At 40.2% G+C, this 26,914-nt stretch overlaps 2 protein-coding genes across 2 annotated transcripts in view; both read left to right on the top strand.

Annotated features, from left to right (window-relative positions):
• The window catches only part of LOC104620981 (cytosolic phospholipase A2 epsilon-like), a 34,556-nt gene extending 18,347 nt beyond the window's left edge, over window positions 1-16,209 (top strand). Inside the window, exons 6-20 of the mRNA XM_010287349.1 lie at window positions 1,275-1,317; window positions 1,926-1,989; window positions 3,343-3,485; window positions 3,642-3,731; window positions 4,468-4,505; window positions 6,183-6,318; window positions 8,196-8,332; window positions 9,558-9,780; window positions 10,683-10,797; window positions 11,582-11,719; window positions 11,996-12,103; window positions 12,920-13,111; window positions 13,592-13,761; window positions 14,771-14,957; window positions 16,001-16,209. Of these exons, the coding sequence (XP_010285651.1) occupies window positions 1,275-1,317; window positions 1,926-1,989; window positions 3,343-3,485; window positions 3,642-3,731; window positions 4,468-4,505; window positions 6,183-6,318; window positions 8,196-8,332; window positions 9,558-9,780; window positions 10,683-10,797; window positions 11,582-11,719; window positions 11,996-12,103; window positions 12,920-13,111; window positions 13,592-13,761; window positions 14,771-14,957; window positions 16,001-16,209 (1,993 nt within the window). The remainder of the gene's footprint in view (window positions 1-1,274; window positions 1,318-1,925; window positions 1,990-3,342; window positions 3,486-3,641; window positions 3,732-4,467; window positions 4,506-6,182; window positions 6,319-8,195; window positions 8,333-9,557; window positions 9,781-10,682; window positions 10,798-11,581; window positions 11,720-11,995; window positions 12,104-12,919; window positions 13,112-13,591; window positions 13,762-14,770; window positions 14,958-16,000) is intronic.
• Window positions 16,210-19,489: 3,280 nt separating this feature from the next.
• The window catches only part of LOC104620980 (cytosolic phospholipase A2 epsilon-like), a 24,617-nt gene continuing 17,192 nt past the window's right edge, over window positions 19,490-26,914 (top strand). Inside the window, exons 1-2 of the mRNA XM_010287348.1 lie at window positions 19,490-19,516; window positions 21,085-21,157. Coding sequence (XP_010285650.1) covers window positions 19,490-19,516; window positions 21,085-21,157 — 100 coding nt within the window. The remainder of the gene's footprint in view (window positions 19,517-21,084; window positions 21,158-26,914) is intronic.

Below are 26,914 nucleotides of genomic sequence, written 5' to 3'. Positions count from 1 at the left end.
TCCCTACATGAAGGTAGAAACACTGAGTATTTTTTGCCCGTTCCTGACCAGTGTTCTTTGAACTCTTTTAAAATACACTTTCAAAAAAAAAAGATCCTACAAAACTCTTATGTAAAATTCTTTTTTCTAGTGTATAACTCTTTGTTTTTCTGGGGGGTTATTTTTTCGTTTTTACTGGAAAGTTTTTCTGAGTGTTCTGCACTGTATTTAGCCAATTCATATCTTTCTCTTAAAGGAAAATGCTGATTTGGAAATGAAACTTTGAACTATTTACAAGCATTGAAAATTTAGGGGAATTCTTTGTCATGGGGAATCCTACAAAGCTATTTTCATGTGTATTTATACTGCAATCTAGTAGTTGTGATAAACCTTCTCTTAAGATGGATAACAGCGTCATGCACCTGATTTTAAAGGAAGGGTATTGCCTGATTTCAGCTGAGATGAAATACGTATCTCAACTATATAACTATGTGAGACTACAGAGTGTATAATCCATAGCTTATAAAGTCTGAATAAACAGCTCATACTGTCTGCAGCAGGCTGAGGAACTGGTGCTCAATTTTTATAATTTTATGTATGTATATATTCCCTTTGGACTAATCTGCGTTATTGAGATACTGTATGAGTTTACATCTGCAATTTAATAAAATGGTAACTTATAAGATATCCTTAATGAGACATCGCCTGATTTTTCTGAGGGGAAAAAATTTTAAGAATATAAAAATTGACATCATCTGCAGTACATGAATCTACTTCTGTCCCTAGGTAGATAAGTGGAAATAGATTTACACACGTAGCGATATATTAAAATCTCATGTCCATTTTGCAAATCACTTTATAGAGGTGAGTACAGTGTCTTCCGCTGTTATGGTAATTTTTGGAATATTGTGGAAATGTAGACAAGTGTGTTAGTTTTTTGAGTACAAAACCTTGGGTCAAACTGTCAAGATTGATGTAACAGCTTCCAGCTCTCCTCAAACTCAGTACGTCACATATCAGAATTCATTACACGGTTTACTAAAGCAAGTATTAAAAGCCACAGGAGTAAAAGCCCAGTTTCATGTTCTGTCATGGGTGGATGGAAAAACTTGCAGCTCAGCTCATCATCTAGAACTATGCTTGATAAAAACTTCGAAGTACTTTTGAGTGAGAATGTTAAAGTCTGAAATGTCAAAGTTGATGAGGGGGAAATGAGTAATGTGTTAAGTCATAGACTTACGTATTTATCTGAATTGTCCCACCCATGACATTAGATTTCCCATTTTATTTTTCAGTCTCGACTATCCTGATGGCATCATTACTAATGGAGTACTAGTGGTAATGTATATTTCTTACAGTCTTTCCTGTGCTTGCATAACAAGTGCTCATATTTTTAAGTCTGGAATCTTTGAGCTGTGTCCCAAAGCCAGTACTATCCACCACACTGTCCTACTGAGAAACGGGATCTGTGGTTGGCGACAAGGATCACTGTTCTTCCCATCACTTCAATGCGGTGCCACCTTCTGTAAAAGCATGCTGTGAGGCTGCTGTCAGCATGCATGTACCAACAACTTCCTTCTTTAAACTTGAATTTCCTACCCATTATTCCCACATTGCACCCAGAACTATCAGGGGCTAATGAAGAAAGTGTTAAAACACTCATAAGAAGAGTCCTATCTCTCAATACGCTTATTACTTTGAATAGGTCTCATCTTCTTTAATTAACTGTGTCTCCAAGTTCAAGCAGCTCATGAGTTGTTCCTCTTTACTTTCAAACTTAGAAAAAATACCACATCACTATTGCCCTCATGTTGTCTGAAGACATTTTAATAGGTAATAATTGTGTTGCTCATTGATCAGCTAGAGGAGTTGGCTGACAACAGTATGAATCACTTGCAATGACATTCAAATTTCTCTCAGTCGTCATTTATCATCTCTTGCTATAGGCACGCGAGGTTTCCTGTTTGGAGGTTAGAGTGGATACGGGGAAGCTGAAGCAGCAATCCACAAGTGAGGTTATTGCTTCATTAACCTATTGTTTTTGTGTTGTGATTCAGTTGTTATAACAGATGTTGAAAAATTAATAATCTGTTGTGCATGTTACTCTAGCTGTGTCACATAATACTTAGTTTCGCCATGCCCCACCTTGCAGAAAGATTGTATCTCTCAAAATTCAAGTTAGCCAAGTATTTAGTTCTGAGGCAAATCTTAGATTTGCAAAAATAGAGCTATATATGCTAGAATTAAAAACCTGGAAAAAATATATTAGTTCTCTTTGTTTATTGCTTGTTCAAAATGAAAGTTTTTAACTAAGTTGGATTTTCTTTTTAAATCATCTTATAACTAAATTAATATGTAGAAATCTTATCCTGTATGTTTAATTTGGGTTTAAGTATGTACAAATTTTCTGCACATTCGGGGTTCTGAAAGAGATTTTTTTTTTTTGGTTGCTTGAGCAAATAATGATAAACATAGGCTCTTAGGTTTAAATGTAAAAATGTATCAAAGGGGTCTGCACAAAATGCAAACCACTGCCAAATCAGGACTTTGCCTGTAAAATGTAACTCTAATAAATATAGCAGGACTCTTCACTAGTCTTTAAGTTCGTTCAGATAAAGAGTAGCTTGTGTAAAGCTGCCCATGGGGCAAATCTCAGAAAATCATGGCTTTTTGAGATAATTCATGAATGGAAAATTGACCTTTGTAAGAAAATGGTAGCAATGGCTAAGTTGCATTATAAGAAGATTCAGACTGAAATGTAACACGGGGAGCAAAGGTTAGTGACCTAAAATTATATGCCTCTTGGCACGGATCTTACAAAAAAACAGCACATGATCTTTCTGTAAACTTGAAGGCTTTTCCATACAAGGAACACTGTCTTTGTGTTGACAGGTTCTTCCACTTTTGGTGACGTGAGGGCACATGTCAAGTAGTCGGCTTGATTTTTGGGTTTGAATTATTTGACTATTGCAGCAGACACAACATAAAATAAAACGTATATGACGAACCAGAACAGATTGACATAAAATAAATGTCTTATTCAATGTGAATAATCCAAAATGCCTTTAAATTGACACTCCTTTAAATATAAATCTTGGTTTTATTTATTGATGGAAAGCACCTGCAAAATGGCACAGTATTTCAAAAATACGTGATTTCTGTATATTAATGATTTATACAGATCCACCAAGATGTTTTGTATCGGTTTTCCATCTGTTTCAGCGACCCGAAGTCTACCTAATCATGGTGGTGTAAGGAAAATCAGATAAAAAACACGCAGAGTAGAGGTGGACTTTATGTATCAGTTATGTGTGTTTGCGTGGGGCAGTTAAAATACTCTTTGTTCCCTGCCTTTATGTTTAGATCAGGAGCTTACATTTACAGTGAAAGGATCCCATGAAGGAAGCCAGAAGATTTTGCTGGACTCTGACCCCAGCTTTAGGATCATCGTGTTTCACTGTGTTATAAATGAACAGACAAGGCTGGATATCGTATTACCAGAAGAGGTACGTTCCCCTTCTGTATGTTATCGTGGACCTCAATGAAGTTAGAAGAAGAAATTAACGTAACCAGTGAACTGAACTAGCCCTCCTGGTAGGAGAAGTTCTAGAGATGACAAGCCTTTCATGTGCGCATCCCTACCGCTTTTTACGTTGTTTCAGCTGGCAAATAAAAATGAAACCGAGGATTCTGGGGTCCTTTCTTTCCCTTTGAATTCACTCCCTTTGGAGAAGGAAATAACAGTAGAAGAGGTGAGTGATGTGAAGATTTTGATATAAATATTTTTAAAATGTGCTTAATATTGTCCTGCTAGAAATAAAGTTACCAAGAGAACAAAACCACTGCATAAAATTGTATAGCTATTTATTGAAAATGATAAAAACAATTAAGACTGCCGTATTCACTTTCAGGGAAGCAGGTGGTCATATTCACTTTTAAGGAAGCAGGTGTTAACAATAATTATAGTAATACAAAAATCATTGCAAACTTGCATCCCAAAATTAAAACTAAGTGGTTTCAAGGAACAAAAATGACCATCACATGCACATGCATTCCAAAATTTCTTTCTGGGTGTTGGGGTAATTCTAGAATAGCTAGTAATTAAAAAAAAAAAAAAATCTGGAATACGAGCTTAACTTGTTTCGATATTGATATTGAGAGTGCTTTTGTATGTGATTTTTTTTTTTTTCTTAATAAGGTAATTTGTCTCATTCTTTTTGTGCCTTCTAAGTGTGCACACTGTGAGCTGGTGTAACATGCAAGCTCATGGCACACTAACTGCCCCAAACAGACACGCTTTTAGATAAGAGCGAATTTGATTCCAGAGCAGGAAGGGAGACTTTGGTTACTTGTACCGAAATAATGTCCTTAGCCATATGAATTATTGTTTGACAACCTCCTCTCTTCCTGAATGAGCCTTGCCTGAGCTTGAAGGAAAGTGATGTTTTAAAATTTGATGCTAATTAGCTTTATTTTCTGGATTTCTAGGATCATTCCTTTCACTTGTGCTTGAGAGCAAGAAAATGGTAAGATAGCCCCTTTTTGTCCTATCATCCAGGATTACTGTAAACTAGTTATCTAGGTTTTTTTCTGTGATAGGTGGAGAGATGAACACATGCCGCGTGAGTGCTTTGCCCTGTACTCACGTGGTGCCTGAGGTAAGTGCAAGTCCGCTGCAGTTACAGGATCACGCGGTTCAGTACGAGTTCATGCGCCTTGGTAGGTTTCTTCAGGGTAAATTAGCCTATTTTATGACCACTCTTCGTAGACGTGAGTAAAACTGCACTACTCACGTAGTCATTTGGTTGCCCATTTGTGCCAATAGTCGGACCTGTGTAATGACTGAAAAAAACCCTATTCCCCTTTAACTTCGGAAAAACTAACTTTAACTTGCCAAAACAAAGACAGGGCAGCCTGCTTTCTGTCCCTGCTCCTGCTTCCCTGAGACGTGACCAGCTGCACCTCCGCCAGCCCACTGGCAGGGACAGAATTGCACCAGCGGTAGGTTAAAACCGAAGACAATGACATTTTATGGTACAGCTGAAAACTTCATATGGTTCACAGCGTCCTTACTATTGGGTGATATACAGAAGGGAAGCAAGGTGGATTTCCAAAGCATGGGAGCAGTTTGTGTAGGTGCAGGTCAGAGCATAGGAAGAAGAGCTACCTGCTCAATCTCAGCCCATAACAAAATGTGTTGAAACGTAAATCTAAGAGATACAAATCCATAAAGAGAGCGCAAGAAATATTAATCTACCACTAAAAAAGTTGTTTGTTTTCATAAGGGCAATCAATTGACTTTATTCTGTTTTCAAAATTACGCTGTGATATACCAGATTTGCTGGAGAACAGAGGTTACTAGCATTAACCCTTGAAACGTTCAGGTTTGTGAAATACTGGTGAAAGCAATGTTCAGGGATAGAGTTTGCAGCCACCAGAGGGTGATGTGACCCAGAAGATTTGGTCAATATTCTGAGCGCTCTTCTCAGTAACAACTGAATTTGTGTTGTTGAAGGCACAAAACATTAGCTGACATTTGATTGGTTTTGTACCTTTTTTCCTGAAAATCTGTTGGCTTGTGCTTCACATTTCTCAAGGGAGAAAATTCAGTGCGGCTGCTTATGTGTAAAAAATGATGGATAGTCTTATATATTTGCAGGATGAAGCTTGCAAATGCTTATCTAGAAACCTGTTCAGCACACAGGTGAAAGGCTGAATTTCACCGGACAGAGGCTGAGCAGGGGTGTGATGCTGCCGGACTTGCTCTGCAGTTCAAGCTCCATCACACAGCTCATTAGGACTTTTACTTTAAATACTGTCAGTGAGGTGGCAAAACCTGAGAACAGGTGATGGTGGCATCACTTGAGTTTTCCAGGATGTCACAGTGACAAAAAGGAATGGATACAGAAAAAAATACTCATGAAATTACCCCTTTTGGTAATCTTTTCCTGTCTTGTGTGTCTTGTCTTTGTGCCCATGTTCACAAGAAGTCTAAAGCATCTTGGAAACTCCTCTTCATCCTCACTACTACTCCTTGCTAGCAATAGAAATGTTCCTTTTTCTTCTGTTCCTTGATCAATATGCAGACTTGGAAATAGCTTGTTTTACAGATGATTTGTGGAGTTTACTGACTACGTGCCCTACAGATCTTGAAATTGGCTGTAAATGACATGTGCATTGATTTGTTCCGTTGTCTATTCCAGCTCAGGAGACCTGGATGTGCGCTTGGGGTTTAACCTGTGCGCAGAAGAGCAGAACTTCCTGCGGAAAAGGAAGAAATATGTTGCTGCTGCTCTGAAAAAAGTTCTTCATTTGGAGGAGGATCTGAAAGAGCATGAGGCAAGACAATACAGTCCCTGGTAGCAACTCCCCTACGGGGATAAGGGCCTGGATCACAAATTGAAACCACAAATAAAAAACCAGCTTAATTAATTCTGCTGTTCTGGGACAGGGTTGGCCATCTAGGGCAAGAAATGAGCAAGAGAAGCAGTAGCTGGTTCACGCAGCAGAGTGGGGAAGGCAGAATAATGTCTTTACAGCCCCCACAACTTCTCAACAGCTCCCTTAATTCAACCCATTTCTATTTATTCTTGATATTTCTCAGGGGGAAAATTTATAGTGGGCAGACATGGAACAGCTGGGAGATGCTGCCTGGCTCAGTAACAGAGGCAAGGTGGTGGTCATGGCATTTTTAAAGGATTTTGAGGGGAGGAAACGAAATTTTCACACAGACATTTGAATAAAAATACTTTGGGTTATTTCTGCAGTAGAAAAGGTGTATTGTTGGGAAAACTGACTACTAGAATAAAACCATCAAGCTGGAATAGAAGAGGGAATCTTACAGCATCGACAAGTTGTATAGATGAAACAGCTGGGTAAAAGTGTAGCTTTATCACTATAGCTCCTGCTCCTGCCTCCATAATTCAGTCATAAGTTTTGTAACTGCTTGTGTTTATCTGGGTTGTTGAAAATCAAAAAAGTACAAGCATACCAACAGCAAGAATACTCTTTAGCTGACAATTAAAAGAAATAGTGCTGTGGATAGAGTACAGATTTAAAAAAAAATAATATTTTGGATTTCAGAGAAGAGAATAATATAGGAAATAAAGTTTTCAAGAAAGCTGGAAAGAACATTTTTTACATAACTTCCTGACACACAGAAAAGTGGTTGAGGTGGTAAGACCAAAGCTGTTTTTTGAAAATGTCTAATTACTCTGGCTCTCCTATTCATGTATTTAACTTCAAAATTGTCGAAAAAATCCCTTCCCTCTTGTTAACTGAAGAAAAAAAAAATCATAATTATAATTTTAATTCATAATGAAAAAGGTTAGAAAATGTAAAAAACAAAATATAATTTTTTGAAATTATTCTAATTTTAGTTAAGATGATCAGATTTTTCTTCATTATTATTTTATAAAATTTCTTAGATTTAGGGTAGGAAGAACGTATTTTTCTTTTTTTTTTTTAATTTCATAGAATCGGTAAATATTTTCTTCAAGCTCTATTCATTGACTTTAGAACAGCAGGTCGCTCGATGAAATTAGAAGCTAATACTAGAAAGCTATAAATAGACATTTTCCATAAGGCATGCAAGCATCCACACCACTCAAGATGTTAACAGAAGCAAAGGGTGTACTAGATCAGTAAAAGATTAAGAGAATAATAGCCTGGCTCTTCCATTGCACTTGGACCTTGGAGAGGGGGAAGCCCTATCGGACATAAAGGACCTAAAGTAATTAGTGGCCTGAGGCCGGGAAGGCTTCAGCTGTTGTGCGGTCTGGGCGATTACAGGGTGCTGTGTCTTCTCCCAAGATGCTGGTCATCGTTAGAGGCAGAATCATGGACCCCTAATCTGCTCCGGCATGGTAAATCCTGTGTTTTCTAAGATGGCTTCTAATAATAGACTTTGAGAAGAATTCCAGGGTGATGAGGTTGATTTCCAGTTCCAGGATGACGAGGTTGATTTCCAATTATCTATTAAGTAAACAGCCTCCTACCCACCCCATGTGAGTGGGGAAGACCTCAGCCCGCCCTCTCCCATCACTCGGGCAGTGGCAACAGAAGCCTTTTGCAATCGTCACATCCTTTTTGCATGAAGTAACGTCACTGCTTGCACCAGTGCCTGTAACGTGTTATCTGAGTTCTGCAGTAAAGAGGATTGTTTATCTCTAATGCCTGCATGGCTTTCGCTCCTTCTGCCTCGCTGTCTTGCACAGGTGCCGGTGGTGGCCATCACGACGACGGGCGGAGGGACGAGGTCGCTGACAGCGATGTATGGCAGCCTGCTGGCTCTCCAGAAACTCAATCTCTTAGACTGCATTTCCTACATCGGTGGTTTATCGGGTACCACATGGTGAGAATGACCCAAACAAGGTTTATGTTTGTACTCTCTGGTCAATACTACTGACTATTTGTACAGCACCGTCAGCTTATATGGCACTTAGTAAAGCAAAAGCATTTCCATTTTCCCCACGATCTCCTCTGTGTCCACCCAGAGCAAAGAAACATAAGATACATAAGAGTAAGAGATCGGTCATCACATTCATCAGCTGCATTTGTCACCACACTGACTGACAGAGTCTATGCTGGATATTTTCATGTAAATGCTCTATTACCTTTTCATATTTTATCAATTATACCTTAGACTGAATGCAACGACTTTGTCTTTAAACTGGAAATTGAAGAAAGATGGGAAGAAGAATTTATGCCTGCCATTTGCTGGTTATTCTCACTTCCATTTTGGATTTAGAGTGCACCTCCCTCTGGTAAAAGATGTATTTGGGGCTAGTGGAATTAATACTGTCCAACAAATGACCGCTAAGTTACTGACCTAGGAGAGACTGCAGCTATGGTTGCTCATTGTGAAGTGATCTCTTCGCTCAGCGGGCACACAGCAGATGATGTCGTACTCAAAATAACTTCAGTATTTAATCAAGTCGGTTCTAGGTAGCTCCACTCCTCTACGCCTGGTTGGTAGTGGAGATTTTTTTTTCACTGAATTGTGTGTCAGTCCTTTATATAAGTCCAAACCTTAATGGAAGTTTTGTCTAAGTATTTGCCCAAATTCTTTTAACTTCTCCGTATATGTGGAGATCTGAGTGTACCTGTTATGTGTTATGATTTCAAGGATACAAGTGAGAATGGCTGTACCAGGACATGCCCAAAACCCAAAACCTGCACAGCTCACTTGCTGGCAGGAGCTGTTAGCAGATGCTTAGGAACAAAGGTAGGGCTAGAGCAAACTAGCAGTGACTGCTCCCTAGAATACTTCCCACCTTCCAAGAAATGGATTTTCTGAGGACTTGTGGAGTCTTTGTATTTAATAGCCTTGGGTGCGTTATTTTTTTCTCCCTTGAGTTTCTCAGATAATTTTTGAGCCCACATAAACTTTTATCATCAAACCCAGGAAAGTTTGGAGGTTTTGTTTGCTCTTGAAATGAGAGTATTTAGGTGTGTTTAATTTTTAGGTGTGAACCCCGTAAGAATTAAGTAACAGGCAAACAGGTTGCACAAAATTTCTCTGAAGCCAAACCACAGCATTACTCCTCTTTCATTATTTTCTTTTAATGTTTCTTCAGGACAATGGCAAACTTATATGAAGATGCTAATTGGTCACAAAAATATCTGGAGGATGCAATCAAGGAAGCTCGAAAGCAAGTAACCAAATCCAAGATCTGCTGTTTTTCTTTGGATTGTCTGAAGTACTATTATAACGACCTGATGGAGAGGACTAAAGAAGGACGTAACACTTCTTTCATAGACCTTTGGGGGCTTGTCATTGAATCCATGCTACATGATAAGGTATTACTCCTTTTTTTCCAGAAACCTGATTAACTTCTATAGCTATAAGGAAGAAAACAAATCCTGGGATGCCATTCAGTAATGTTAATACAAATAATTAGCTTAGTCATTGATTAAATTCTGTATATGCAGATCCATTATTAAAAGACTACTCTTGCTTTAAAGTGAGGCTGACCTTGAACTGAAGGAGCCATGGCGTTGCAGTCAAAAGTGTTCTTTCTTAAAGAAAGAAAAATCCTTAGTAAAAGTTATTTTGAAATGTAAACTGATCACTTTGGACATTAAATATTCTGACTAGAAGAGGCACTTAAAAATTTTAAGTAAATTACTTCACTGGCATAAATGAAGATATGCATTTATAAAGTGACCTAGTTATAGACTGCATATGGAGATGATTCAAATAGCAGGAAAGACCATTCTCTAAACATGTTATCAAGTTTTAAGAAAGAGTCATAGATATTTTGGTACTTTAAAAATAGAATAAGTGAAGTAGTTTCCTTCTGGTATGGTTTTATACAAGGAAGTTTTAAATTGTCATGTGCAATAGGATATATCCTTGCATATGAATATAGTTGCAAAATATGATCAACTCTGTTTGCTGAGATGGAGCCAAGGAAAGTACCTTACCTTTCACTTAGCCACATATTTCTTCCTGGGATTCCTTGTTGAATCTACAGTCAACCTCCTTGCCTATCTCAAAATCTGAGAACCCATATAGGGTGTAGCTGCTTCTTATGGGATACTTGCCAAATTTGGAATATCCCATGGCAGATATTTCTGAACAATCTAGTGAGCTGAGAATGGGGAGGAGAACCTGGATAAAGCTGATAATTCACATTATGTTATTTCAAGTGCAAGTTGTTTTTCACCTCATTCCATTAACCATTTTTAATCAAAACCAGAAAGACGAGCATAGACTCTCGGACCAACGGCAGGCAGTGGATAATGGTCAGAACCCATTGCCCATCTACGTGGCCATCAACCTCAAGTCCAGCTATAGTGCTCAGGCATTCAGAGGTAATGGTTATGATTTAGGTTTCTTAACTTCATAATTTAAGTAATCTGAGCTAAGACTAAATGCATGTAATCAGCTTGAATAGCACAATAGTCCTTTCATTATAATCACAAAAAAAACCTTCAAAAATTCAGATAATAGTGACTAACACTTAAAAATAAAAAAATCCAAACATGTTTAGTCTTTAGAATTTGAGTTCACTACATTGCCAGAAGTGAAAATATAGTTATATCACAGAATATGTCAAACTCACAATTTATCCTGGTCACAAAATCATCGTAATGAAACTAATTCTTATGATGGTTCCACATGGTCTTACTTTGAACAGGAACACTTTGAATTTTTGGGTCCAGTGGCAGGAAAATCACTATTTCCTCTAGTACTAATTTTCACAGTATTTAATATGAGCAGCTGAATACATGGCACCAATTTAACGCTAAGCTCTCTGTCACTTGTGCCCTAAAGGGAACAAGCTATACATGAGCAATACATACTTTGGGGTAAGATTGACTGCAGGGAACACTTATGGTTTCATTCAGACCAGGGCTTTTCTGCTGGCGATTGCTGTATCACAGCCTGGGACTGCCCTCCCTTGATGTGAAAGGACCTTGTGGCATTAGTACTGTAGGCAATATAGATACAGCTATAGCTGTGGCATGTTATGGCGTATTATGAACAAGCCAGTGTCTGTCTCGTGATTTGTTCCACTCTCTAGTACTCTTCTATATTTCTGTACAATAGTTAACATACTATTGCCTTTTCATGATCTGGCTGCTGTTGCCGTAGAGTGGCTGGAGTTCACTCCTTATGAAGTCGGTCTCCTGAAATATGGAGCTTCTATTCGCGCAGAACATTTTGGAAGTGAATTCTTTATGGGAAGGATGGTGAAGAGGCTCTCAGAGACTCGGATCTGCTATATGCAAGGTGACTATTGCCTAAAGGGAAAGGTGGCCTACTCGAGAGGCAGCTGGCACGAGTCAGCACGCGGTCTGTGGTGGACAGCACTGGGAAGACACCAACAAACAGGTTGAGCAGGTGTGAGTTTGCATTAGCAAGGACATACTTAGGAAATATGCCCATGAAGATATCCATCCAGACAGAAAGGAAGTGTCCAAGGGGAAGGACTGAAGGTATGTATCAATTAAAATTCTTCCAAGACTACTCCATCAATAAGTTTCTATTCTCTCTTTCACATTACAGGCATGTGGAGTAGTATATTTTCCATAGATGTGATGTATGTCTGGAATTTGGCTACTGATTCAGAGGACTTCTGGTGTAGATGGACCAGAGACAGAGTAAAAGATATTGGTGAGATATTTTTGTGGTGTGGGGTTTTTTGTTGTTTTTTTTTTTTTCCTCACCAGTATATATTCTATTCTGTGGAGACGCCTAATGCTTAGAGAGATGCTGTCAAAGTCAGAGAGAGAGATGAGGAAAGCAAAGCAGAGATGTCAGCTAAGAAACTTTTCTGCCTGATTTAGAAGAACTAAATCGTGCTGCTCTGGCAAAACTTTGGCAAAGCTGTGCCTTTTTTTCTTCATGTCTCCAGCAGACATGTAAAAATCATGTTGTATTAAGAACAGGTCTTAAGATTGTTAAGTTAGGATATGGTCCTCCTTGGCCACTAATACCATCAGTAGAGAAAACGGCTCTTGCAGAGGGCTGTTTTCTCCACTAAGCTGCCTGTGGAGAAAGCTCACTCTTGCTGTTAATTGCACAGGGAACCTGGAGTGACTGGCCTCCTAACTTAGTTAATGTTTGCAGCTGGGTGATATTCACATGCATTCTGGAGGTGTCCTGTTCAAAGGCCAGTGTTGTCCTCCTGTGTGTTTTGGGACTTGGCTCTCCCCTTCACCACACGCTGCAGTTGAGGTGGGCATCATTTGAGGAAGCCTGGAGGGAGAGGTGGTGCTCACTGCCTGGCAGCTCGCTGCCTGCAGTTTAATTCACTGTGTAATGCTGAGTTTTATTTGGTAGCATAGACCTTCAGGTCTTATAACTGTGTTTGATTTACCTTTGGGGTGGAAGATGGTGACAACTGTGATTATTAGTTACTCCATTTTATAAAAATATTGATAATTTCAGAAAACTGCCCTAAACTCAGAACTTCTTTCCTTCTTGCAGCAGAAGAACCCTTTCTGTCCATGAATCCCTATGAGGTAGACACATGTCTACTCACTCCCTCAAGTGCACTCTCCTCTGCTCTGCGAGATGTCTTAACAGGACGCCCAACTATTGCACAGTATCCCAATTTTATCAGAGGCTTCCAGATGCATAGCAAGTACCTGGAGAGTGAAGGATTTTCTACCTGGAAAGGCACAGTAACACAGCATGTTTTTCAGTAACATTTTGAGGACATTTAGGTTTGGGAATTCATTTAGGATTTCCAACCAGGAGGAAGACACAAGACTGACTTCTGAAATTCCATTTCTCCCTTCCACAAATGCAAGACATGGAAGCCAGATTTGGACAGCATTTCATTTTTTTTGGGGGGGTGGGGGGGTGAAACTGAATTTGGTTATCTGGGGATTGTGTTCCAGTAGACAAGGTGAGCTCAGCCTGAAGAGGCAGGAGGGATGTCCCCTTTAGGGCCAAAGCTGCTTGAGGTGTCCAGAAAGGAAGGGAGGAAAAAGCTATAGTGTGTCACTTACTCTTGTGAATCAGTGCTGCTAGTGAGTCAAAGGCAGGCAGGGAAAATGGGGGGCAAAATTCTCCATTCTTCCTTCTTTAACTTTCTGGAGAGGAGCAGTCAGTCTTGGTTTTTATTTGTTGTACTGAGAAATGTTTGTGTTTCAGACACAGTGATAGACTCCTTTCCAAATAAACTGATGGAAACAGCAGACGATGAGCTCTCCCTGGTTGATACTGGTTTTTTCATCAATACCAGCTACCCACCACTTTTGAGATCAAAGAGGGAGGTGGATGTCATCCTGCATTTAAATTACAGTGGAGGGTCCCAGACGTTGGTAAGAAAAGCCATGGTACCCGAGATCTTTTTTCTTCATGGTCTTTTGGTCTCTAGCACTTGTCAGTTAAACCAACTAACTTTCCAGTACTGGAATGGGAATTAGCTGGTCATTATCTGATTTATTATTTGGATTATTAGGTGATTTATTTCTCAGTAGCTAGGAAGGATACTAGAAGATAGTGATGGATATAGGCATTTTAAAATCATCAAAGTCTTCATTGCAGTGGATCCAAGAGTTTTTGAAGAACTGACTGAGGAGCGTTCTGGAGTTCTGAAACTGATTTTAGTTATCCTTGAACTGAGGAAGTTACAGAGGCAATGGAAAGTCTTGACAATATCTTAACAGACTAAATGGGAAAACCTACGTGTCTCTGGGCCTGTTTATCTCATATCAGTCTTAGGGTAATGTACTGGCTGATGCTGGACTTGATTAATGAAGAAAAATAATATAATTAGTGTTGCATATATAATGAGAATAATATAAAAATAAACATAGGCTTATAGTAAATATAGCTGTTAAAGTCTTTTTTCATGAGGTCATAAGGCATGCTGATAAATGTGTTTGTTAATAGAGAGTCATTATCAATCAGTCACAAACTATGCAGAGGACAGAGACTGGGAAAGTTGTAAATAATGAAGACGTCAAGACAATGATGCAGAACAACCTGGACTGATGTGTTCCTTCTCCATTCTTGCAGTTTCTTTGCCTTCCTCTTCTGACCCTGTTTCATTGGAATTATAAAATCAGTCCTGTGGCTTTCGGTTCCATTTGCAAGCTCAAAGAAAGTGACTGTTTTCTTGTTTGACCTAAAGCAATGCAGAAAATAAGATAAGCTGCAACGTTTAGTGTAGTTATGGCTGTTTCAATCTGAAACTTAACATCTTCCCAGAGGAAGATTCAAGCCTTAGAATATTCATGTTAGCTGCTGGAGTTTAAAAACAATCCAGGTGTCTGGGTCTTTTTTGATTCTTTGTATTAATTTTATTTATCTTATTCATTCATCCAGCCTCTGGATCAGATTGCAAAGTACATCTCGGGGCAAGGAATTCCATTTCCCAAAATTGAGATAAGTGAGGAAGACAGGGAAAATTTGAAGGAGTGCTATGTGTTTGAAGATGCTGACAGTCCACAAGCGCCAACAGTGCTCTTTTTCCCCCTAGTAAATGACACCTTCAAGAAATATAAAGCTCCTGGTGAGTCATCTGTGGCTAGCAATTTTAAAAAAAGTCAGTTGCCTAGTGTGTCCTCTACATTTCATATCTAACGTCTCACTGTCATCTCTGACCTTCTTTCCAATGCCGGCATTATCAGTCTCATCACTGACAAAAATTACTGGTCTGTGTCAGTACGTCTGAACTGCGAGAACTCCAGAAGCTTTCCTAATACATTTGAGATTAAAATAAGCATTTACTCCACAGGACTTACTAGAGATAGTATGAATGTAAAACTCTCAAAGTATGTACAGCATGGGTGGTAGGTCCTCAGTACAAGCTGTTGTACTCTACAGACATGGGCTTGTTATGCACCACTGCTTGCAAACAAAGACAGAGGCAAAACCTTCTGGAGCTTTTGATGGTAGCCCGTTCATCTGGGTTTTGTTCATATATTTAAAAGCAATCTCCCAGATTGAGGACTAAGTGGACAGAGATCTTTGGTTTTAATATGAACTATGTCCTCTGCCTGAGTGCCATCATTTCTCCTGAATTTACAGTGAGAGGTTTGCTATTTCATCCAGTACGAGAGTATCTTGTTTTCCTTTTGCTTGCACTTTTCTAGTTTGGGTAACAAAGACTTTATGTTGTCCGAGGAATGGCCTACAAGTGCTGGAGTTTAAAAACAATCCAGGTCTCTGGATCTTTTTTGATTCTTTGTATTAATTTTATTTATTTTATTCATTCATCCAGCCTCTGGATCAGATTGCAAAGTACATCTTGGGGCAAGGAATTCCATTTCCCAAAATTGGAATAAGTGATGAAGACAGGGAAAATTTGAAGGAGTGCTGCTGATAATCAATGTTTTTCTCATTCCCAGCTGTTTGAGTTTACATAATTTTTGGACAGAGGCTTGATCCAGAGGCTGAAGACTAGTGTTACTAGACTACTTTTACGTCTCTCTGGCAAATTGTGTCTTTCCCTCCAAATCTCCCTTTTCTACCTATAATTACTTAAATGACTGATATGAGCCACATACTGCAATAAAACCTTATTGGTGCGTCTCCTTGTGGTTTGTCCCTCAGGTGTGGAAAGGAGTCCTGAAGAGATGGCTGAAGGCAAAGTTGATGTCTCCAGCATCCTCTCCCCATTTACAACACGGGAGGTGTGTTTCAGTGAGGAGAATTTTGACAAACTGGTGAACCTGACTGATTACAATGTCCTGAATAATGAGAACTTGATTATTCGGGCCTTGCGCTTGGCAGTGGCACGGAGGAAGCAGCGGAAGTATTAGCCACCAGCCACTAGCTTCAACCTTCCATGTGCTATTTCTTGGGTTGTCTATTATCTGGTGAGATCAAGATGCTTGATACTTGCCAGTGATACTTGCAGTAGAAATCACATCATCCTGAGGACGTGCTGGATTCCAATTCATCTTATTTACATGACTCTTCAGATGAAGAGATTGGAATTTACCAGTGGTTTAATCCAAAACAAACTTCAAAGCAGCAAATTTGTGTTTAGTTTTCTTACCTTGTTACTTTACCAACTGATATAAATATTCCGTACAAATTAATAGTGTTGTGTAAGATAGTAATGAAATATATGTAGCACATTAAAATGTGAATCAAAGCAGTATTTATATAGTTTTTTCCCCTCTGGCAGAACAGCAATCCCTTGAACTGGAATTTCTCTGGTAAACAGTTAATCCATTGTGTTGGGCTTGCTTATCTTAATTATTGAAGTTTGTCATCTCTGATTTGACTGTCTGTCCACTGTGAGTTTTTTATTTAACTAGCTTTCTTCACTAATCCTTGAAAATAAGTTTCTTAAGTTACTATCAATGTTGTAAAAATCTATACAATTTTTACCATCAATAAAAAATATCCCTGAATTGTCATCTTGGTTTCACACGGTCAAATAAGTCCTCTGAGCTGCTGTACACAGAACCACTTGTATTCAGCCTAAGTAGTAGACATGTTGCCCAACTTTCATTTTTCTCTCGGAGTTGCTGACTGTCCTGTCTCACCTTCACCTGCCTTGACTGTTCCTGAAAGATGGCCTTGCAGATTCCCCCAGCATTTCCTAAGCTGGGAAGTGACTGCCAGCTGTTTGCATAGAACAGGACAATGCAAGAGGGCCTTTTGAGATCACTTCCATAGTTTTTGCAACTGTCCAACACTTCCCTGGAAATGGTCTTTTGCAAGGATTGTCCCGAGAGAGTGGTTCCTCATCATCAAAAATCCTAGAGGTCTTCTGGGGGAAGGTAGCTGCCAAAGGCTCTCTTCTCACAGCTCTGCAACAGCCAGATCACAAGCTCAGCTTTTCGCAATAGCAGCCCTGTACCGTGCAGCTGTGATACTTGAAGAGACTGGTCACAGCAGCTCAGAAAGTGCTTGGGATTATCTTCCTTTTGACAATAAAAGGCTCCTACTGTTGCAATGAAATTCAGCCTGAGTCACCAGGGCAGAACTGGTGTTGCGATCAGGAGAGTCTTGATCATGCTCGGAAGTGAAAAATTTATTTGCATGGAATGAAGTTCTAGGAAATGGATGGGAGAAAAAGATTCTTTCCTATGGAAAAAAGAGCTGGTGGTGCATCTTAGAGCAATTTGGGTGGTGGGAGGGGAAGAGTGGGCCCTATTTTTCACCTATGAGCATGTTCATTGTGTTCATGCACCTAAAACACTCGAAAGAGCACGGTGTAACCCTGTGTTCAGGTACAGTACTGCATGTTTAAATGCAGATCATTAGCCCTCCACGTGTGAGGCAGCTGTAATCGTAGTTCAGCTCCAGAAGACTAGAATATCAGCTCAGGGATCCCTCTGCATCTTTTCCAGAGATATCTTTGGGTTTAATCCCATAGTTCCTAAGATCTTTTTTTCTGGAAATGAAACAGAGCAGGATGGAAGCTTTTCAAGTCTGTTTTACAGGGGAAACTTACTCAACAACAGGATGGAAAAAAAGCCAGATAGGTGCATGACACAGCCTGAGCCTGATTAACCCTGGTTTTCATCAAGGCTAATTGGCCCATCTTCTAACCATGACTAATTACTGTACTGGCATAGCTGTGCTGCATCCCAAGTCAGCCTTGGGGTATCTCTGCATTGTGTCCTGCTGGCTGGTACCAAACCTGCCTTTCCCTCTGTGAGGGAGCTCCTCCTACTCTCAAAATCATTCTGCAGCTCTTTCCTTCAGCTTCTGCAATATTTCAATATCCCCTTTTTGAAACAGGGTGCAAATAGTTTTGTTTTTTTAAAAAATGTTCAGATAATTGATAAAAACATGCAATAGGCTTATAACTGAGCTGTTTGCAATCTCTCTAGGAATATTTTCCTTTGGGGTTACCTTCCTTTGACTACTGCTTTTCATGATCCGTTAGTTGGCCATCCTTAATGTGTTTAAAGTTTGTCTTGGTGACTTTTTTGCACCTAGTTCTTAAGTTAGAGGTCTTAAAATGCCAAAAGTTAGCTGATGTTAGAACATCAGTTCTCAATTTATTGCAAAGTGAAATGGGATTATTCTGAATTTGATTTTTCTGTTAAATTTCACAATAGCAAGGGTGATTTAAAAAAAAAAAACCCTCCCATTTTTTTACTTCTTGCGTACTCACTTTGTGCACTCCCTCACTGAGACAGGGACCACCTGACATGATGTGCAGTGCCCTGCACAGTGAAGCCTGGTAAGGACATAAAGAATAGTGAATTTCAACATTAATTTCACCCTTCCAAATGTATCCTTTTGGAGATCATTCACTGAAACACCTCAATTCAGATGCACAAAATAACAAAATTTTTGAGAAAGTGAGTGAGCTTTTAAAGCTTTGCCTTTACAAGGGAAAACCTCTTGCAGTTTCACCAAGTGATTCGGGAATTGTTTCATGCAGTATTTGTCACTGCACTATCTGCTTGGCTGAAAGACAGCTTTTACTGCCCGAGTCAAGCAAAATGGAAGGTGAAATGGGGATAAAAAAAATTATTTCAGATGTGTCTTTAAGCAAAGACCCACCTATTCCCTGTAGGCAATAAAAAGCTCCAAAAAGGCTTTTGTATGGACACCAGTTTGTTTGGATGTCCTTGGTCAAAGAAGTCCTTGTTGCCCACTCCTGGGCAGCCAGATGGACCCTGGCTGGCATCAGCCACCTCCACACAAGGGGCTGCAGCTTGACAGCCCTCCAGTGTGCAAGAAGCACTGTGGCCTCCTCAAGGAGCGATGGGGTTGCTTAAAAATATAACATATTTGCTCGGTGCCCATAACTGTGAGAGGAAGATCTCTTTCAGGTCTCGACATCCCTCTAACTACAGCTGCGCAGACCATCCCTCTGCAGTGCCGGAGCCTGGGCTGCCTGCGCCTCGGTGCAGGTGTGCAGCACACACTTACCTTCGGGGCAGCGAGGAGGAGGAGGAGGAGTTGGGGATTGCTCAAGTGGTGGTGGTGGGGTGAGTCAGGCGCTCACACGCCTGCCTGCCTGCCTGCTGCCGGCAGCTTAAAGCACAAGAAGCTGCCTGGCCAAGACTCCTCTGTACCCATCCGCTGCCACGTTTCGCACCTGGCTCCGAGACAGAAAAGACCACGATGGGGTTGTTCTACAGCAAGAGCCAGGTAAGAAAAGGAAAATAGGAGGCTCTGCGATGAGCTGTGCAGGCAGCCCCTTGGGGGAAGAGGGGACCTGCTGTAGGAGTTGGTGTCCCACCTGCCGTATCTTCAGCTCTGAGATTCCTTCTTCAGCACCAAGGCTGAGAGCAAAGTGAGACTTCTGGCTGGGTTTTGTGTTTTGACCTTTCAGCTGTCTCTAAAGTCCTTATGCAAGGACTTTAATGCTGCAGGAAATTAACTATTTTGAAAATCCCCAGTTTGTACATGGCTGTTGTCCTTCACTTCCATCCAATGGGGCTAGGCAAAACAACCCACTGAGGACAAATAAGGAGGTACCATTAACATCGATGAGCACATGGGGAAAGCCTGGAAACTAATATTATGTGAGGTGTTAAATATAGTGCTCTTAAAAATTGTGAGAGTTTTGGGGAATAAGGGAATGAATGGTGACACTTTGCTATATATTGATCTACGTATTTGTTGCAGTGATATTCCCTGCTCCATAGGTAGTGTGTGTGAACTGTCTTTAATGTGTTTGCTGCATCACGGTACAGTTTTTCTCTTTCCTTTTTTTGCTCCTTTTGGGTTGTTGGGGTTTTCTTTTGTTTTGGTTTTAAGGGTTTTTTGGGTTTTTTTGTTGGTTTTGGTGCTTTTGGCTTTTTTTCTTTTCATTTAGAGTATTAAATGTGCAGTTTTCCCTTCTTTTATTCCTTTAAAAGAAGACAATTATCTAGGGAACAAAGTACCTCACCTTCAGCCCCCATAATTTTAAGTACCATGTTTGTCCGATCCTTGCTTAGGATGAGGGAGGCTGACAAAATCAAACCAGCTTCCTGCGAGGTTTATTAAACGTCTTTTGATAACTACTTAGGTTTAGGTAGTTTCCCAGGATTTCCATTGATACTTTCCTGTGACTTTTGCTTAAAGGGGGATTGGATGAGCTGAATTATTCAGAGGGAAATAATTACAGAGTTGTTGCTTTCACTCCCCCATTCTGAGAAGTTTGGGATAGGTCTCTGGAAGACACTTTTCAGGTCCTTATTATCTGAGAGGCAGCACTGCTCTACGTCAAACGTAACAATGGAGTTATATAGCTATAAACCAGCTGACGAGCAGCATTGTTACACCATGATATCGTTACTAATTTCTGCCCTGCTAGATTGTCTGCTGTTAGTTGTGAAATACAGTGGATATATGTGACATCCTTTGAGTTTGCACAAACCAAGATGTGTGTCAGCTGTATTAGTAATGCAGCAAGGCTCACTATCACACATTTCTCTGTGACTGGGTTGTAAGAGTCAGACACCTCAAGTTGAGGGTTACACAAGTTTCCTCAGAATGGAAAATGGAGGACATCAGAGGTTTGGTCTGTGACTGAATGTACATTTTGGGCCCCTGGCCACACCTGGCTGCAAACCTTCTGGGAAGAAGGGGGAGATAACGCACAAGGAAGAACCTCAGTTCACAAATGTTTTGGCTGGTTGCATTTGAAATGCTTAATTCAGTGGTATCCCTGACTGTGTTTCTGTTCTTTCTGCATGCTCTTCCCACGCATTTTGTATGGCGTTCAACAGACAGAACCCTCTCCATGCAACTTGCTCACCGTAAAAATCATACGGATGAAAAATGCCAGGAAAGCAGACTTGTGTGAGTATCTTTGCTATACCCCTGGAACATCCACATGCTTGTAAAAGTACTCGGAATATAACCAGGTGTCACAAACACTGCAGAGTATTTATAAAAGGAGAGAGAGAGAAGATGCATGACTGCAGTACGCTGAAGGTGAGGCAGCACAGTTAGAAGATATTATTTATTCTTCTATCTTTGCCAGTGTAACGCTGAGGTCTAGCCACCAGCTGTAGTTCAGAAGTTGTTCGCACAGAATGCGTAAAATGTTTCACATCTGAATCTGCAAATAAAGTTTTTTGATTCCCAGAGAAGGCTGCAATAAGAAGTTTAGATGGGGGGCTTCTATCTATGGTTCTTTCTTACAGTAACGTCCTCCTTGTGCATCCCTGGACCTGTCACAGGATATTTTATGTGAGCTCAGGACTGCATACTTGACATCTCCCATGGATTGTCAAATTTGATTCAGCCATAGGAACAGCTATGTTCCAAAACTTAGCTGAGGGCTCACACTGTTAGCTTTTTCTATGCTTAATTATTTCAAAAAAAAGTCCAGGAATGATAGTTACGTAGAAGTTTATTAATGCTCCATAAATACCTGAACTGCAAAGCACTAGAAAAAAAGGTGTGAATGACAACCACTTCCCATCTGAGAAGATGGCTGATCATCTTGCATTTATTCATTTATACAAATAAAAAGGTCTCAATCCAGAAAGTTTCTATAGGAATAAGACTAAGCTAAATTTGTTCAGTTAAAATGATGCAAGACAAGACATTTGTTTTGTCTGATGATGACACCTTTCCAAAGTGATTTGCTTTCAGTTCTGCTATAGTTTCTCTAGAGACCAAAGGTACATGAAGAAGAGTTTCTCACTCTGATTTTTTATTGAAGAGAAGTAAGATGCTTTGTTGTTGCTGAATGTATGGGGAAGAAGAGTCTGTATGAACCTTCCCACCTGAGTACTTCTAAAGTGCAGAAGGGGGGTTTGAAGCTCAGTTATAGGCTGGAGACAAATCCCTGGCTACAGCTAAAACCTATTTGAAGGTACAAACGTGCACGCTGAACTGAAAGAAAGAGGTGTGGAAAACCACAGCCCTTAGATATTTCCTCACATAATCATGTTCTATTAAACCATCTGCACGATAATGAGCTTACCAAATTTCCTCTCCACCTTTTTCTCATCTAGATCAATGCTTCTTATCTTTGTCTTGAAACTATTTTTATTCTGAAGGGAGTTTCCTATGTTTTGATGCTGTCCTTCGCAATACTAGAAAGTTCCTAGGGCAAGGGGCAGGCACGGAAATGCTCAGACATTTCTGCTTCCCAGTCCAAGACATGTCGCAGCAGCCCATAAAGCTGTTTAAAGGACAAGTTTGAATGACAGAGGTGCTTTCAGAGCGCGGCACAGGGTCTAGAGCATCAGTAAAGCCACAGCAGGGGCTTTTCGGGCTGAGGCTGCTCTGCCTTACACTGTGAAGCATATACTGGATCTTGCCTGCAGAACAGACAGACAGATGTTCACCACCAACATTGCCAAGCTGTCATCTCTTTGAAATGGTAGTATCAGTCAAAATATTGAGGGAAAAAAATTTGCACAAACGGAACAAAAACAATACTTGCAAAAGGAGAAGGCTTTGCTTGTTGTGTACTTCCATCATGTAGGAAAAGAAATCATACCAGTCATGGTACTGCCTTGCTTATGCTTAATTGCTGAATCTGATTATCATTGACAGCGGCTTAATTCGAGTAATATTTTGCTGAGCATAAAATTTGTCAGTTGCATTTATAAGAAAGACCCACTTTTAAACCATTTCAGGGTGTAGTTTCATATGCAGCCAGACTTGTAGAAGTCACATATGTCAATGACACGCTCTTTATCATATAAAAGAAACCTATATTTCAAATGTTTTAATAAATTAATTTAACCTCTGGTTAAACTCACTGGCAATGTAAAAGCTAGTGCAAATTGCATGTTGGTAAGTGTATGTGACTTTCACTGAGAAGCAGCAAAATGGGAGACTTAAGATGAAAAATGTACCACTTGTACAAAATTTTGCTGGTTTGTGTGTAAAACTGGGGGAATATTGTTGAGTTATTTCAGTCATCTTCACAGTTCCCTAGAGATTAGCTTGACACAGCCTTAGGAAACCCAGAAGCATACAGACTTCCATCACCAGTGATATAGACTTCTTTACAGTATGGTTTTCTTAACACTGGTTTTATTTTTCTTCCTCATTCTTCCTTTTCTCAACTCTGTTGTTATCACCTTCCTTTTCCTGCAAATTTTTCTAGATAGAACAACTTGGCAAGTGCCACCTATTTCTCAGTCAACTTATAGATTTTTAACATTTTAAATCAGATCCTTCCCTCTCTCACCAATTGTGCCCATCCTTTTGTTTCTGAAGTGAATCCCATCTTGTTATTTTCTCCTCTCAAGATCCCTTCTTGTACTAAGTTTCTGTAGAGTTTTTGGGTCACTTTGTTTAATACCCATCTAATGTTTAGAAAGGTCTCCCAACCTGGTGCCACAGGTTAACTTCATTGTTGGTCTATCATCTGCTCCATTTTCCAGGTAATGGAGATGGGAAAGTTAATCTGTAACAATAGACTCTCAAAACCTCACTAACATCTCCCATGGAATAGATAATACAAGACCTCTAATGGAAGTTCAGTGTATAAGATCCTATTTTTATCCAAGACAATTTAAATTGTTTCATTCTGCGTTTTAAACCCTGATATTCTGCCTCTTCCTCACACTGATCCATCAGTGTGTAAATTATAACACTACTTTCCAGTTGGGTATTGCTGCATAGCTGATATCATTGATACCACCTGTGAATTTAGTGCCTTGTTTGTGTTCTTCACATTCCCTCTTCCCACTGAGCACACCCATGTCCCCATCAGGCTCACTGGGGCTCTTGATATTCCTGGACCTGCGAACACGTGCCAGTTCCCAGATTTGGGTGTGTGTCCCATCTGCATCCTGACTCCACAATGGGGTGAGACTTGGATGTGCACCAGTCCAAATCACCCTTAAAACCACGGCTTTCTTTGCAGAGAACTTCAAATTGCAGGTTCAGCTTCTCACGGTCCTTGGGCAGCCACCATAGCTCCAGAATAAACAGAAGGACATGTCTCTTTGCAGCATGTGGTTCAGCTTGGGAACTCCAAAATGGGCTAAATGGACCTTAACTGGTGTAGTTAAAAATATTCTTCAGCATTTTCTTAATAGGAAAATTATATTTTTTAAACAACTTTGGAATTTATTCTTTTTTTAATTAGGCTTATTAATTTTTGAAACTTCCAAATTTTTGTCTTTTTTTATATAAGGCTTATGTTATTTGGGGTACAATATTTTATAAAATTTTTAAGTATGTTTTACATTTTTATCCAAAAACATATTTTACAGTATTGTAGTAACTATTCTGTCCCATATGAGACCAAGTCATGGAAAGGCCCTTGAGATCCTGAAAAGAAATATAGTCAGTGAACTACCTTATTGTTTGAGGGATTATGGTCCAATGTGATACTTATTGCAGGAACCTGCAGACTTCCTCCAGTGTTTTGTTCTTGCATTATCATTATTGTTTCATTGTTATTTATTACTTCACCATTAAAGTAGCTGCAATTACATACCAACAGCCTATTGTTCTAGGTGCTGCTTGAAATCTCATTATAAAACAAGAGGATGTGGACTGATAAGGCCCGACATAGGAGAAAACAGGGAAAAAAATAAGGTTATTTAGCAACATCTCAGCAAAGGGATGTTTCAAAGAGGGATGTAAATGAAACTAGTGATACTGTTTTAGCGATACTTCTAGGGTGCTCCAGCCAGTGTAAAGGGCAAGGGCGGGAGAAAGTGTGAAAGCTTTTTAACGAAGTTTAGCTATTTGGAGATTAATGTTGAATGCCTCGGAAGGCAGGACCTCATGTCCCAGGACTGAAGGAATTCTGATAGTCTGACTGTGAAGGGCCTTAAGGTAGAAGATGTTTACTTTCACAGAAGTAACCCACACTCTTAGTTAAAAAAGAATAAAAAGAATTCCAATTATGTAAATTATCTACTATTCTACACTCCGGAAAGCGGCAGTGCCTGCCTGTTCACCCACCCTCAGCCAGGTCTCTGCTCAGCTCCACAGTGTGGGAAGAAGAAGAAAAATGCTTTTCTCAGCTGCTGGTGATTGATAGTTTATATTTAGTGACTTGGATGGGTTCAAGCGCGGAGAGACGTGATCAAAGGGGTGATCTGGGAAAACAGTGTTTGAGACCTCATTCTTGGTTCGGATCCTTACAGCACAGTAAGAAAAACTACACCCTAAGAGCCATGAAAAGATCTACCCCCTAGAAATAGCCTCAGTGTGAAGACTTAAAGGCAATCCAAGAGGGGGAGGATGTCCAGGGTTTTGCCCAGGTTACAGGTGGGCTGGAGGTTGCATCGGTTAACATCAAAAAAGGAGGTAAAATCAAAATGATGATTTTTTGGGCTTAGTCATGTTTGAATTTGAGTTGTTTGTGAGGCGGGTGAGATTTTAGCTGGAGCCTGCTGTTTGGGATGCAGCATGGTGCTCGGGCTTCGGTGTCTTTTGGCATGGGTCATGTTGCTGTAATGCTTTCTAATGGTAAAGCACAATTAAGATCCAGTCCTGCTACTATCCTGGAAGATAATTAGAAACTTAGTGTAATAACTGGACGAAGAGACCGTGCGTTCATAAACACCTCCTGCCACGCCTGCTTTTGGCAGGATGTTGCCCCACAGCGATACCGTGGCTGCCACCCCAAGCGTGTCTGACGGCTGCTCACGTGTCGTGGCCGAGGGGAGGGACACACCAGGTCGCTGCTCTGGAGCTCCGCCGTGTGTATCACGTGTGAGCGTAATCGCCGTAGTCGGGCGGTGGTTAGGCTTGCGTGCCGGGCGAGCGCCGATCCGCCTTGCACGTTGTACGTGCCTCCCTCATAACACCTGGAAAACGCTTCACGAACAGGAGGTAATTAGGCTTCAGAGGACACCTCTGAAGTACGAAGGGCATCACCGAACGCATTTTGCAGATGGGAAGAGGGAAGCATGCTTGTTTAGTGGCTGTGTCAGACGTCCCCCTGAAAAAGTCGGAGATCTAAATGAGGATTCAAGGCTCTGCTTGCTGACAAGGAGTTATTTCTTAGAGGTGTACGATACAGTGCAGTAGCAGACAGTGATCACTTACAGGAAAAAAAAAAAAGATGGACTTTCAAAATAATAATTTGTTCTTTGCAACAGATGTAGTCAGAGCATGTATGGCTATTTGGGAAATGTTAATGAAATAAACTTTGGGTCACTCGCAGACTTATGCATTTGGGTCCTTCTGATCCTCCTCTTAGCGGGGACAAGAGCTGACAGCAGTCTGTGCTTATATCAGCCTGGACTTCCCAAGAGCCAAAAAAGATTTTCACATGGACATTTGCTGTATGCACACAGAATTTTGGCAGCCATTAAGGACTGTTAGAATCTCAGGTGATTTCTATGTGTTTTGATATTTTTTTTAGAGTTTATATATCTTTGTATATACCACAACTATCTTCATCAAAGTTACTCTTTTTTTGTTCAGAGTTACTCGGACAAAGATAACTTAAGTCTCAAGGTAGTCAGGGGAAAAAAAAAAAAAGGCTGGCTTTGTTATTTCTTCAGTTACACATGAAGTGCAATACAGGGCCGAGTAAATTCTTCTGTGTTTCTCAGTCAGCTCTACTGGTAAAATTAAGTGGGAGAAGTCTTAAGTCTGTTCAGATGAAGGTGTGTCTGC

Source organism: Phaethon lepturus, unplaced genomic scaffold (assembly GCF_000687285.1).
Source record: "Phaethon lepturus isolate BGI_N335 unplaced genomic scaffold, ASM68728v1 scaffold14225, whole genome shotgun sequence".
Taxonomy (NCBI): Eukaryota; Metazoa; Chordata; class Aves; order Phaethontiformes; family Phaethontidae; genus Phaethon; species Phaethon lepturus.
This window is presented reverse-complemented; position numbering and strand designations above follow the sequence as displayed.